General features: G+C 43.6%; 1 protein-coding gene across 5 annotated transcripts in view; it reads left to right on the forward strand.

The window, feature by feature from the left end:
* The window catches only part of phf10 (PHD finger protein 10), a 115331-nt gene that overhangs the window by 4005 nt on the left and 96788 nt on the right, over window positions 1-14538 (forward strand). For 3 of the 5 annotated variants that reach the window (XR_009515233.1, XM_059986740.1, XM_059986741.1), the window contains exons 2-4: window positions 5-114; window positions 1642-1752; window positions 13250-13333. Coding sequence is in view for 4 of the 5 variants with exons in the window: in XM_059986740.1 (XP_059842723.1) it covers window positions 5-114; window positions 1642-1752; window positions 13250-13333 (305 nt within the window). In the remaining variant the exon portion in view is untranslated. Of the gene's footprint in view, window positions 1-4; window positions 115-1621; window positions 1753-13249; window positions 13334-14538 lie in introns of all 5 variants that reach the window. The other 2 variants (XM_059986742.1, XM_059986743.1) reach the window with 1 other exon arrangement.

The following is a 14538-nucleotide window of genomic DNA, read 5'->3' on the forward strand; positions in this document are numbered from 1 at the left end:
CTAGGAAGATGCTGAAGAGACTTCAAATGATGACTCTGGAAGTCAGGCTCCCAAGCGCAGGCGCATGGGATCTGGAGATAGCTCAAAAAGCAGTGACACCACTCAAGACTTCAGGTAGAGAATTATGTCATTTCTTTCTCATGCCTTTTAGAAAAATCTGCATGTTAATATTTGCATAAACTGTCTAGCATGGTTATGTCCCAATAAATCAAGTTGAAGTTTATTGTCCTCTGACTATGCAGTGCTGTGTAGGGTCTTAGGCTCATATGTTGAGCTAAGGTGCCTAAGACTTTTGTACAGTACTGTACAAATTTAGACCAAACAAAACGTCGTTCCTCCAGACCACAGTGCACCCACAAAACATACATTTCACACAGCAGATAAAACAAAATATTACCACAAATAAGTTAATAAAATGTAATTCAAAGTGCATGTAGTGTGCAGCACAATAAACAGCTCGCTGTCGTCGAGACAAGACCTCGGTGGTGGCAGGTTTTTCATTGGTCTCACGGCTTGAGGGAAAAGCTGTAATCCAGGCTGGCAGTCCTAATCCTGATTCTTCTGTACCTCCTCCCTGATGGTAGTGGGTCAAAGAGATTGTGGGATGGGTGATAGGGGTCACCAGCAACACTTCGGACCCTTCATATTCAAGGACTTCATTTCTGTCTTGTTATATCTGTATTTAAATGTTGCTTTCTGTGCTATTTTCTCCAGGTTTCCAACATCTCTGCACACTAGCATTCATGTCTCTTGAATATCTCTGATCCTTATCGCTCCACTGTTGTCACATCTTCAGATTTCAAATCCCAAGAATTAGGCTCGTTTTCTGCCTGTCTCTTTAGGTTTCCTTTTTGAATATTTTTTTAAAACCTCACATTTCAACCAAACCTTTTGTCTCTTTGTCTCGATATTTCCTTACATGATCTCAAATTCTATTTGACAATGTAAAGCCCCTTTGAAGATGCAATATACAGTACTGTGCTAAAGTCTTAGGCACGTGTATATAGTTAGGGTGCCTTAAGCATTTTGCACAGTACTTAAGTAATTTTATGTATTGAATTGTACTGCTGCTGCAATAAAAAAATGTTCATGACATATGTGAGTGATGATAAACCCGATTCTGATATGGAGTGTCTGTTGTGGACTGAAAGTGGGAAGGGGACAGGGAGAGGCAAATCATGGTTGGGAACAGGGGAAGGGAGAGTGGAGGGAGCGGGAAGCACCAGAGCGACGTTCTGTAATAGTCAATAAGCCAATTGTTTGGATCAGATGACCTTACCCCGATCATTTCTTCACCACCTGTCCCACACTCCTCCTATGGCGCTCCACCCTCCTCTTTCCCAACATCCTTTACTCCCACTAGATTTACAAACTTGCTCTCTGCTCCATGTTGACAAATACAGTACTGTGCAAAAGTCTTAGACACCCTCGCTTTATATATGTGCCTAAAACTTTTGCATAGTACTGTAAATAAATTTATTGTTGTCATCATCTCATTGAAGAGATTTTGATCACTAATTTGTACCATGTCAGTTCCAACTGGACCTATTAGAACATATAGCTGTTTAAACTATAAGATCCAACTGTACTGGAAAAAGTTTAAAATAATTTTTCTTCTTAGCTCAACCTATTTTCCAGCAGAGATGTTGACGGAGTATAAATGGCCAGGTGATGATACAGGAGAATATTACATGCTTCAGGAACAAGTTAGTGAATACTTAGGCGTGACTTCGTTCAAGCGAAAATATCCAGGTAGGCGATGATTTTCACTTTAATTTTGTTTTGTTTATTGATATGTAAACTAATTGGAACACATTGGCACCAGTACAATTAAGCGGCTGCCCCAATTTCCAATGCTACTATGGCATTATAAAACTGTGTATTGTTCCTAATACACATTGAGCACCCCATACGAAAATCCAAAATCCAAACATTTTTTGAGTGCTGACGTGATGGCATAAGTAGAAGTTTCCCAGAAATGCGCAGGTCTCCGCACCCCACAGACAGTTCTGAAAAGTGACCTCACACCCCTTTTCAAACTTTCAATCTTTTGTTGCTTACATAAAACATAAAAAGAATAAAATACAAATACTGTGTACTGTAAGCTTTTAATGAAAACACGGCATGGTAGGTGGAGACTGAGTGCCTGCCGTTGTGTGTTGTTCGACAGCTGAATCAGGTATTCTCCCAATCCAGCCGTGCTGCTTTTCTGACTCACTGTATTTCCATGATATTATTGGTATGTAATAACTTTTACTGTTAAGTACATGTGTGTGTTGAACAAGTGTAAGACAAAGACTGCTGACTGGTAGCACATAAACTCCAAGTTGGGAATGATGGCAATATCAAACAGCCACTGACTGCCCACTTGGGCAACTGAGGTAGTGATAACTACCTTTAGGTATATGCATAGACAGTGTATGTACTGTAATTTTGTGTTTAGACTTTGGTCCTATCGCCAAAGTATCTCATTCTATCAATACAAATATTCCAAAATCCCCAAAAAATCAGATTCTCGAAACACTTTTGCCCCAAGCATTTCAGATAAAGGGTGCTCAGCTTGTAGTTATTGATGGAGGGTTTCATCCAGTGTCTACGATGCCATGTTCTTTTGATTGACCGTAAATGAACAAAATCAGCGCAGACATTTCATTCAGATAGTGGACTTCCTCCATACAATCCTTTTAACGATCCCATCTTCCAAAACTTCATTTTTCACTTTAACATTCAAGGTGTAAGTCAAATCCTTCAAATTCTTCATAGTTTTTAACTTGTTGAAGTCATGAAATTGTTTCATTTTCACTCCTGGTCATTACTGGCATCTTCAAGCCCAAATACAGCTGTGCGGAATTGTCTTAGTGTTTATTTCTCGCTAATTATCAGTTTCAAAAATCACTGCTTTTCAAACACAAGCACATGCAACCTATGCTATTATCTTCCAGCATGAAGTCGTGTCAGAAAATACTACTTTTTAATTCAGCGTTCATTGGCCCAATTGAATAACATAACAGAAGCAGAATGCAACTGGCGCAAGTCGAAGTACAGTGTACTGTTTAATGGCAACGCAAGTGCACGCGCTTTGTCACTAGTTAGAAACTGTGTGGCAACAGTCTTCTGTCCCAACTAAGTGGCATATTGTACCAACTAAACGAAGAGAATCCAAGTTTTCTCAATTGGTTCTTGTTCTTTAAAAGTTGTCGCAAATCAGAGGCTACTCTGATCAACCACTGTAATTATAAAATTACCTGAAAGTTTATGAATCTAATCCTAACCTGTAATAACCTGAATTCTGCATAGAAAGTTGGTGCCTCCCCTCAATGACCTGCCACCATTCTGTGGGATTCCGTGTACTTGCAATTGATTTCTGGAATTGCAAAGCTGTACTTTGCTCTTTGGCTTTGTTCTTTGACTGGACTCTAGTATAGGCTTCCCATGCAGGTTGGACAGCACAGGAAGTAGATCACTAATGGAGAAGACCAGTTGTGAGAGGTTTAATTTACATTTAACTTTGTTTTCCAGCACTTTTAAATGTTGCAAGTTATGTTTAAAATACTAAATATTAGAAGTTTAGAGTGTACAATACTTAAATTATTTTTGAATGATGAAGATATTCAGGGCTTTGCTAAGCCAGTAGTCATGCCTTCACCACTAATCAGTGTTTTAGTTCTTACGTCTTTTGTGCTGGGGTTTGTTCTTGCCCTGAGAAGTTCAGTGAAAGCATGGCAGGCGCTCGTGATAAGTGAGGCCTTGGCCTGTTGCTGATGAAGAGTTGTAACCAATAATCCGTCTAATTTGTAATGACCAGTGGCACGAAAATCTTGCGCTGTGCAATTTTTTGTCCAGTGGCAACAACATGTGCGGACTGAATTTTATTGATATTCATTTTAAACAGTAGTAAAACACTGTCAATAAGAACTTCGATCTCCTCCAAGTTTGTTCTTTTTCGTTCTTGTTTATTGGCACTCTCACAAAACATACTTAGCAGGTCTTGTAGCTCGTTTTCTCACTGGAGAATTTGCACATCATCCATATGTGATTTGCTTGCTAAATGACACTTTGAAAAGTTAAGTTTCCAAATATCACTCCACTTCTTTCAACTTGCAAATTCTCCATCAACTTTTGCATCATGAAAATACTCACAGTAACACCAGTTTCTGTATTGTACATAAATATTTCTCCTAGCTGCACATTCCTGACCTCACGAGCTTTTGGTGTAACAGTTTCTGCTGTTTCATTAAGCCACTCCACTTTAAATGAACTAGCAGTTCTTTTGTGCTTCATGCCCTTTGCTTCTTTGGAATTTGACATAGTTGACTCAATAATTTCTTCAATAAAACAGTGTAAATAAACCAGTTCTAAAATCTACAGACAAATCATTGCAAACTCCACGTTGTCAACAAGGTCTGGATCAGAAACTGGAGATGAAAATGTGATTGTGAACGATCATGAAATATACTTAACATGCCAGCGAGGTAGAGGGCATCAACCTTTCGTGCGCAGTTTAATTTCCTTTGTATGCTAGTAGCAAAAGATGTGACGGTGCACACCTTAAAGGGAACATTGTAACTATCTGGAATGCTCTCTGTAACGTTGGAGGAATCTCTACAAATCTATAGAAGTTTGTTAAAGTTCAGAGTTAAATTTATTATCAAACTACTGTAACCCCCTGGGTTGCCTCAGGCTCGCTCAGCTCGTTCTCGTCTAGGGGGAGCAGCCTTCGGCCCCGCCAAACTGGGTAATCAGCTGGTGTGGATGCTGTGTGATGTCCCCGCCTCGCCCAAAAGCAGACAGTACACCATATGTGATTAAATGAGTACAGTTTATAAAGGTTACTATAACTAAGTGATTAATAACGATACAGTATATATGAAGAAAAAAATAAAGAAAAGATGCCAAACTTATCAATGTCCAAACCACTTCGTGCACAACTGTTGGAGCTCAATTACTGAAGTCTTCTGGCCACCATTCGATCCCCTCCAAACTCCTCGCAGCTTAGGACCATCCGAAGTGATCAACCAAGCACATCTAGCTTCATCTCATCTCCTTGGAGTACCTCCTGGCTTCGGACCCCCACTTGGGGTCCGTTCCTCACCCAGCGTACAGCATCGCGTCCTCTCTCTCTCAACCCCTCGCGCCGATCTCCCCAAAAGTCCGCCAACAATAGCTTACAGACAGAAGAAAGAACAACATTAATCCCAATTGGTTTACAAAGGAATACAATTCTCGTTATCAGTAAATTTTAACCCAAACAAGCTTCCAGCACTCTCTCGCAACAAAGAAGCATTCCTGCTTTTAACAAAACAAAGAAGCCATTTTGATTACATACACAGTAACAAAGAAAAAAGAAGAAACCCCCATTACACTACATATATGTCACCATATACCCTGAGGTTCATTTTCTTGCAGGCATACTCAATAAATCTATATAATAACCATAATAAAATTAATGATAGACCACACCAACTTTGATGTTCAACCAGTATGCAAAAGACAATAAACTATGCAGATACAAAAAGAAAGTAATAAAAATAAATAAATATGGAATAACTATTGAGAACATGAAATGAAGAGTCCTTGAAAGTGAGTTTATAGGTTGAGGGAACAGTTCGATGATGGAGCAAGTGAAGTTGAGTGAAGTTATCCCCTCTGGTTCAAGAGCCTGATGTTTGAGGGGTTCTAACTGTTCCTGAACCTGGTGGTGTAAGTCTTGAGGCTCCTGTACTACCTTCCTGATGGCAGCAATGACCTGGGTGGTGTGGTCCCTGATGATGGATGCTGCTTTCCTGTGACAGTGTTTCGTAGGGTGGGGAGGACTCAACCGTATCACTACTTTTTGTAGGACTTTCCGTTCAAGGACATTGGTGTTTCCATAACAAGCTGCGATGCAGCCAGGCAATATACTCTCCACCAGTTTGTCGAAGTTTTAGATGTCATGCTGAATCTTTGCAAACTGCTAAGGAAGTAGAGGCGTTGCATTGCTTCGTAATTGCACTTACCAAGGAATGTAAAGTTCCTGACCCTCTCCACCTCTGATCCTCTGATGAGGTCAGGCACATGGATCTCTGGTTTTCTCCTCCTGAAGTCAATAATCAGCTCCTTGATCTTGCTGACATTGAGTAAGAGGTTGTTGTTATGGCACCACACAGTCAGACTTTCCATCTCCCTTCTTATATACTGATTCGTCACCGCTTTTGATTCAGTGTATGACAGTGGTACCATCAGCCAACTTAAATATGGCATTGAAGTTGTGCTTAGACTCATAGTCATAAGTGGAAATGACTGGAGCAGGGAGCTAACCACACGGCCTTCTGGCACACCTGTGCTGATAGAGATCGAGGAGAACATGTTGTTGCCAACATCTGCTCCACACTCTGAATTGATTCGGGTCTACAAGTGAGGAAGTCAGGGATTCACTTGCACAAGGAGGTGTTGAGGCCAAGGTCTTGAAGCTTGTTGATTAGTTTTGAGGGATGATGGTATTGAATGCCAAGCTACTGTCAATAAAGAACATCCTGATGTATGCATCTTTGCTGTGTAACTCCCTGGGTCGCCTCAGGCTCGCTCAGCTCGTTCTTGTCTAGGGGGAGCAGCCTTCAGCCCCGCCAAACTGGGTAATCAGCTGGTGTGGATGCTGTGTGATGTTCCCGCCTCGCCCAAAAACAGACAGTACACCATATGCGATTAAATGAGTACAATTTATAAAGGTTACTATAACTAAGTGATTAATAACGATACAGTATATATGAAGAGAAAATTAAAGAAAAGGCGCCAAACTTATCAAAGTCCAAACCACTTCGTGCACAGCCATTGGAGCTCAATTTCTGAAGTCTTCTGGCCACCATTCGATCCCCTCCGAACTCCTCGACTCGCAGCTCAGGACCCTCCGAACTCCTCGACTCGCAGCTCAGGACCCTCCGAACTCCTCGACTCTCCAAACAGCTCAGGACCCTCCGAGTGGTCAACCAAGCACATCTAGCTTCATTTCCCCCCCCCCCAGAGAATCTCCCGGCCTCGGACCTCCCTTTGGGGTCCGATCCTCGCCCCGCTTAGAGCATTGCGTCCTCTCTCTCGACCCCCTCGCGCCGATCTGCCCAAAAGCCCGTCAACAAAAGCTTACAGACTCAGAAGAAAGAACATTAATCCCCATTTGGTTTTCAAAGGAATACCATTCTCGTTATCAGTAAATTAGCATTCCTGCTAGTTAACAAAAGGAAACCCTTTCCCAACAGTATCAAAGAAAAAAAAACCCTTTACACACTTCCTCCACCAAATAAAAGTCATGTCCTCATGACTACTAAATAACTTGCCACCTTTCCTGCCAACGCACCGTAACCCAAGCACAAACAGTGATATCTCCTCCCCACACAGTAACCCTCACGCCCTGTTCCTCAGGCGCTACTTAGGCCAACTATCTGGGAGTTCCCTAACCCTTCTGAGGCCTCCGTACCCCCTCACCTAAACCCTTCAGGCTCGGACACAACTGGGGATACCTTGGGCCCACTACCAACTCCTCTCTCAACCTCTCACTCATTCCCCACACTGCACACAGCTAACCCTCCCCGCTACACCTGACTCAATGGGAGAAGGGCCAAAGGTCTCTTCCTCAATCGAGGGAAAGTCAGCAAAAGGCAGCATGTACCACACATCCAGCACATCATCCATCGAATCTGTATTCTTCCTCATTCCTGTGATCGGTAGCTGCTGTTTGATCTTCTCCAAACGGAAACATGTGGCCTGCACTGTTCCCGCAGTCTCTTCAGCCTCCTGTTCAGTATTCACTGCACTTCTCTCCAGCTTTTTCTTCCTCATGACTTCTTCCAGATCAACTTTCAGGTTTTGCCCTTCATTTGAACTGTCGATGGTCATCTTCAGGTTCCCTTCAAGCTTCCGCTTCTCTCTTCTGAGATTCATCTGTAATTTCTTCACTTCTGCAAACTCCCCTTTCCGGGTTCTCAGTTTGCTATTACCCTCAGTCAGACAACTTTCTTCATTCTCTCCAACTTGTAAGTCTTCCGAATGGTTCCCGATCACTTTCTCCAGTCTCTCCGTCTTCATTTCAAACTTGATTCCGTAGAGACAGTCACTCACAAGCTGTGACCTTCGCCAGCCCTGGCACGTGTCCCGAAAACACTTTAACTCGGTAGTTCTCAGCTGCTCCTGCATCGACCTCACTTCATATTCTCCTGAGGCAAATCCAAACACCAAGAGATCATCCACATACACCAAAACTCCAAACGCCTCCACATCCCCTATGGTCTTCCACCTGCCCCGCAGGAAGGTTGCAAGGGCTCCAGATATGCCCTGTGGCATCTTTTCGGACCCGAAGACTCCTAAGGAATTTATAACGGCCGTCTTCTCCTTGTCGGCCCCACTCATTGGGATCTGGCAACATCCACTCCTCAGATCCAGCACCTTAAACCATTTCGCACTACTCAGACAGGCCATCGCCTCTCCGGCCCTCAGGGCCATATTCTGGTCACTGACTGTGCACCTCTTCAACGCAATACAATCCACACACACTCTGCCTACGTCTTCCACGGCTTCAGGGGCCAGTCCCTGCAACCTCTCTCTCTCTGAGGTGTCTTCAGCAGTCAACTCCGATCCCTCGTGGTATTTCGCAGCGTCCACTAAGAGGGTCTCACCCTCAGATACTTCCCCCAGGCCGTACCGCCACTGGCTCTTGTTTGAATTCGGTATCAGCCCAATGCTGCTACACACGTCCACACAAGCAGCTCGAAACTCTGGGTGCATCGACAATGCCTCCAAACAACGCTCACCCGCCTCCTCCGGGCAGGCCCCCAAGCACACCAGCAGGATATTGGTTCTCTCTCGAACAGAAACGCTGCCCGTCTCAACAGGGTCCGGACACATCAGCATTAACGATTCATGAACCTCAGTCTCCTCCACATTTGCCTCCAAGAACTCCATTTTCACTGACCAACAACCGTCGTCTGGATAATCACCGGCACTGGTACCCCAAATCTCCAGTGTCCTCAATGTCGTCAAGGGTAAATGCTTCCAATAACGGTTATGAAACAAACTGTACAGCAACTTAACCGGTGCCCCGGTGCCGAGGATGGCTTTAACTTGACTTCCATCCATCCGTAACAACACCTGTGCACGTGGCCCCTCTAAGCCTTCAGGAATAGGTTCTGTTCCTTTCGGGAGTTCCTTGGTACATTGCTGGGAACGTGCTCCCCCAGAGACCCCAAGCCGTTCCCCCACTGGGCCTCCTCTAAGTTTCCCGACACCTCTCGAATCAACGGAACAACAGATCCCCTTGGCACCACAAGCAATTTATCTGCCCCCCTAGGCAAAAAGGGATACCCTAAAAACTTCCCACCAATCTCCTGCCACGGATATGATAAGCCCCCCAGCTGCGGCATTTGACTTCCAGTCGAACCACACGCATTTTCCCACACTTTCCCAGAACTGGCAGCGGTCACTTCGAGGTAATTGCGCCCGACAGTTCTAACAAAGTCACCAGCCCGCCTACTCAAACTTTCAACCCGTCCCTGTCGCTTTCCCTCAGCCAAGCACTGCCACTCACCCAACAACTGAGGGGTCCGCTCCGCTCACGCCTCCGCCCCTTTAGGGCTGGACGTTATTCCAACAACCGGGCGGAGCTCACCACTGCTGAAACATCCCAACCTGTCACTCCTCACTCTCCAAACAGTACGGACAACCCATGGTCCCACCACCATTTCGTCAGCACTAGTCGGAACTCGAACAACGACCTCCAGGCTACCACAGCAGCCACCCCACCCAACACACACGCAGCGATAACCAGCAATCGCACACCCACAAAGGCACACCAGCTCTTCGCCGCAGACACAATTTAAAGAGGGTGATCTCATAGCTTCCACAGAAATCAACCCCGGACGAGCACCCCACAATGTAACCCCCTGGGTCGCCTCAGGCTCGCTCAGCTCGTTCTTGTCTAGGGGGAGCAGCCTTCAGCCCCGCCAAACTGGGTAATCAGCTGGTGTGGATGCTGTGTGATGTCCCCGCCTCGCCCAAAAACAGACAGTACACCATATGCGATTAAATGAGTACAATTTATAAGGTTACTTTAACTAAATGATTAATAACGATACAGTATATATGAAGAGAAAATTAAAGAAAAGGCGCCAAACTTATCAAAGTCCAAACCACGTGCACAGCCGTTGGAGCTCAATTTCTGAAGTCTTCTGGCCACCATTCGATCCCCTCCGAACTCCTCGACTCGCAGCTCAGGACCCTCCGAACTCCTCGACTCTCCAAACAGCTCAGTACCCTCCGAGTGGTCAACCAAGCACATCTAGCTTCATCCCCCCCCCCCCTCGGAGAATCTCCCGGCCTCGGACCCCCCTTTGGGGTCCGATCCTCGCCCCGCTTAGAGCATTGCGTCCTCTCTCGACCCCCTTGCGCCGATCTGCCCAAAAGCCCGTCAACAAAAGCTTACAGACTCAGAAGAAAGAACATTAATCCCCATTTGGTTTACAAAGGAATACCATTCTCGTTATCAGTAAATTAGCATTCCTGCTAGTTAACAGAAAGAAACCCTTTCCCAACAGTAACAAAGAAAAAAAAAACCCCTTTTATGCATCTTTGCTGTCTGGATCTTCCAGGGTTGAATGAAGAGCTGTTGAGTTGGCATCTGCTGTGGACCTGTTGAATTTGCCTGTAGGCAAATTGAAGCAGATCCAAGTCACTTCTCAGGCAGGGGTTGATATGTTTCATCACCAAACTTTTATGTAATCCTCTCACTGGAGCTAACTCTGCTAATAGCCACGTGACTCAGTGGTGAGAAGGTCGCCTTCCATAATCAGCACATGTGTGGGGTCAGTATGATTTGGGTTCAACCAAACAGGACAGCTAGGATGTTCCAATTAAGGACCATTGATTGTAGTGAATGCTCTGTAAATACTGTCCCATGCAAAGTTATCACTTGCCAGAAATATAACATAAAATCACAAATGGAATATATTTGCCAATATTTTGACTTTAACAGTTAACAGATAATGAAAAGTAAAATAAAAGGCCCATTCCAGTTAAACCAGTCTAAATGTGCACATAAATGTTGAAGCTTGTTTCTGTAGTGGTTGGGTGTTTCACTTTACTCATGTGCTGAACTCACATTCTTTTTGAAAGACACCAACCACAGATTGAACTTCCTTGGAAGATCATCTCAAACAAACTGGCTAACTTAGGAGTATAGGCACTTCCTCCTTGGAATTATTTGTCAGCTCAAAGATCCTTTTACAATGGGGTCTCTGCTTGGAGGGGCATTCTGTGAGCATCTTCCCTTGCTCTCCACTCTGCAGCTCCTGCCAAAAGACCCCAAACCAGACTACTGTCCTTCAGAAATCTCATCCTGCCCAGCTCTCTTAAATCTTCCATAGCTTCCCACTAAAGTTACAGCACTTTACCAGGACAAATCTGATTGGCTGATACAACATTCCTAAGTTGGGCAAATGGTTCCTTAACTTTGGCTGAAGTCAAAACACTCTTACTAACAGGACACACTGCTTTTGCAGAAAACTGCTAAAATAAAAATACCTCACAGCATAGCAGTAGAAATCTTAACCAGGGCATTAAACTTTAAACACTTCATAACTTTTGATGTAAGTGCGACTGGATGAAAGTCTTTGAAGCAAGTTGTACTTAGGCACCAGTATAAGTGAAGTCTGTTTGAAGCAGGTGGATACCTCAGACTGCTGAAGCAAGGGGTTGAAGATCTCAGTGAACATGCCAGCCAATTGATCAGCACAGGTCTTTAGTACTTGGCCAGGTACCTCATCTGGGCTATATGCTTTTCGTGGGTCCACCCTCTTGGCGACTGCTCGCGCATTGACCTCAGACTGAAATCACAGGATCATCGGGTACTGCGGGAGTTCATGATGGTTCCTCCATGTTTTGACGGTCAAAGTGAGCATAGAAGGCTTTGAGCTCATCTGGAAGCGAAGCCCTGTTGTCATCTATACACTTAATTTTTCTTTATAAGAGGTGGTAGCATTCAAGCTCAGCTACAACTGTCAGGCATCTTTCTTTGATTTGAGTTCAGTCTGGAATTGCCACCTCACCTGTGAGATGTATCCAGGATCCATGGTGCTGGTAGCTGGGAATTAGTGCTATGTTTAAGACAGTGTGAACATTCATCGGGACTTGTCTTTGCTCTTCCTATTTGGACTGTTCCTCAGATCCAAATGTTGCTCAGTATCTGATTAGGAATGTGAACGGCAAATTGCCTGTGGCCTCTCAAAATTATGAATCAAAGATCAATTGCCTTAGGTGTTTTAATTCATTAACTGAGTGGTTTGTTGAAACCTGTAACCCAGAAACCTTTTAGCGAGTCCACCCTCCTGAAGACATGTTGGCCACAGACTGAAATCTCAAGATTTTCGGAGTTGTGGAGCCGTGACAATAACATTTCAATCTTCAGCAATGAGGAATCTCAGAGATAGGGGTTCCCAACCTGGGGTCCATGTACTCTTCAGGTACCCCTCAACCATCAGGCTCTTGATCAAAAGGGGATAGCTTGCCCGTCCATTGAGAAGTTCTCACAACCAATGATCTCAGTTTAAGGATTCTTATGATCTCGTTATTTATTGCTATTTATTTATATTTGTATTTGCACAGTTTGTTGTCTTCTGCAGTTTGGTTCATCTTTCATTGATCCTGTTATAGTTACTATTCTATAGACGAATCTCAGGGTGTATATGGTGTCATATATGTTCTTTTATGATAAATTTTACTTTGAACGTTAGTTAATGGTAAGACTCCATGGCATAAAAAAGGTGGGGATCCCCTGCTCTAGGAGAATACGTCAGATTTTAATCCACAACAACCCATTCTCGAGCTGTCAACTGATGTGGAGTTGTTGATTAAATATTTCCAGCTCCTGTAGTTTAGAATGTTCTTTGATTATATGCAAGAAACGTCCTTGCACAAACAAATGATGACTCACGTGAAAGGGTTTAGGCCTTAATTATCATTTTCCTTGTTATGGTTTTGTTCTGAACTCACTTTGTTGTACATATGTATATGCATCTGTAGTTTATTTTCTCAAAAGTCACAATGAACATAGAACAATACAGCACAGGAACAGGCCCTTAAGCCCACGATGCTGTGCCAAACCAAATAAATTAGTAATCAAATGGCCAACTAAACTAATCCCTTCTGCCTACACAATGTCCATATCCTTCCATTTCCCTCACATTCATGTGCCTGTCTAATATGAATTTTTAAAATAAATGTCCTTTGACAGATCTGGAACGACGTGATTTATCGCACAAAGAGAAGCTTTACCTCAGAGAGATGAATGTCATCACAGAAACACAGTGCACCTTGGGTAAGCTGTCCACCCACTTGTCTCTTTTCAGTTTGTATGGATAGAATCACTATATTAAGTTTAATTCCAATTTTATGTTTTTAAAGATAATCACAGTGTTCATGCTGGGAATGTGGATGCCACTCGCAAGGCCAGCATACATTGTATAATCCTTAAAATACTCCTTGAAATTGAGAGGTTTCCTAGACCACTTCAGAATGTGGTTAAGATCTAGTAATGGTGGTTGGTCTGGAATCTTATTCAGGCTAGTAAATATGCTGTCAATGATGAGGCTTTCAGGTGGTGAGAGTATGGTCGAGCAGCCAGCAGCAGGGTTCAGTTTTAACATCTAAGTGAAGTTTGGATAGGCACATGGATGGGAGCGTTATGGAGGGCTGTGGTCGGGATGCATGTCGATGGCATTAAGCAGATTAACAGTTTGGCCCCGACCTTTTTCTGTGCTGTAGTGTTCTGTGACTCTATAAGGCACCAGGTGATCTTATTCTTTGAAATGGTAGTGTGGAATATTTTATGATTAGCTGATAGTTTAGCATTAAGACAGGTGCTCCAATAGTGTAGCACACTCCTAACAGTACATGGAAATCAGCCTAGATCTGTGTGCACATGTTGTTTGATTGGGGCTTGAAGAAACAACATTTTGCCTTAGAGCCAAGCTGTTGAGTTACATTAGAGATCTTTATCAGCAACAAAAATATTTTTTAATAGTTAGGAATTCCAACCAGAAGTTGAAATATGTCAGTGTTTGCCCACACTTGCCAGAATATGTGGAATATGCTTTGTAAGTACTTGAACTGCAGGAGAAAAAATTTGACCTCTGTTGGAATTTTAACCAGCGTTCTGTGGTTGTAATCAATTCAGACCATAAGACATTGGAGCAGAATTAGGCCATTCAACCCAGTAAGTCTGCTCTGCTATTTTTGTCATGGTTGATTTATATTTCCTCTCAACCCCATTCTCCTCCCTTCTCCCCATGGCCTCCTACACCCTTACTAATCCAGAACCTATCAATCTCTGCCTTAAACATACCCAATGACTTGGCCTTCTTGGTCATCTGTGGCAATGATTTCCACAGATTCACAGAAATTCCGCTCATCTCTCTTCTAAAGGTAATTCCTTCTATTCTGAGACGGTGCTGTCTAATTGCAGAATCTCTCACTATTGGAATCATCCTCTCCACTATCTAGGCCTTTCAATATTCAGTAGGT

The sequence above is a fragment of the Hypanus sabinus genome, chromosome 12, assembly GCF_030144855.1.
Source record: "Hypanus sabinus isolate sHypSab1 chromosome 12, sHypSab1.hap1, whole genome shotgun sequence".
NCBI lineage: Eukaryota > Metazoa > Chordata > Chondrichthyes > Myliobatiformes > Dasyatidae > Hypanus > Hypanus sabinus.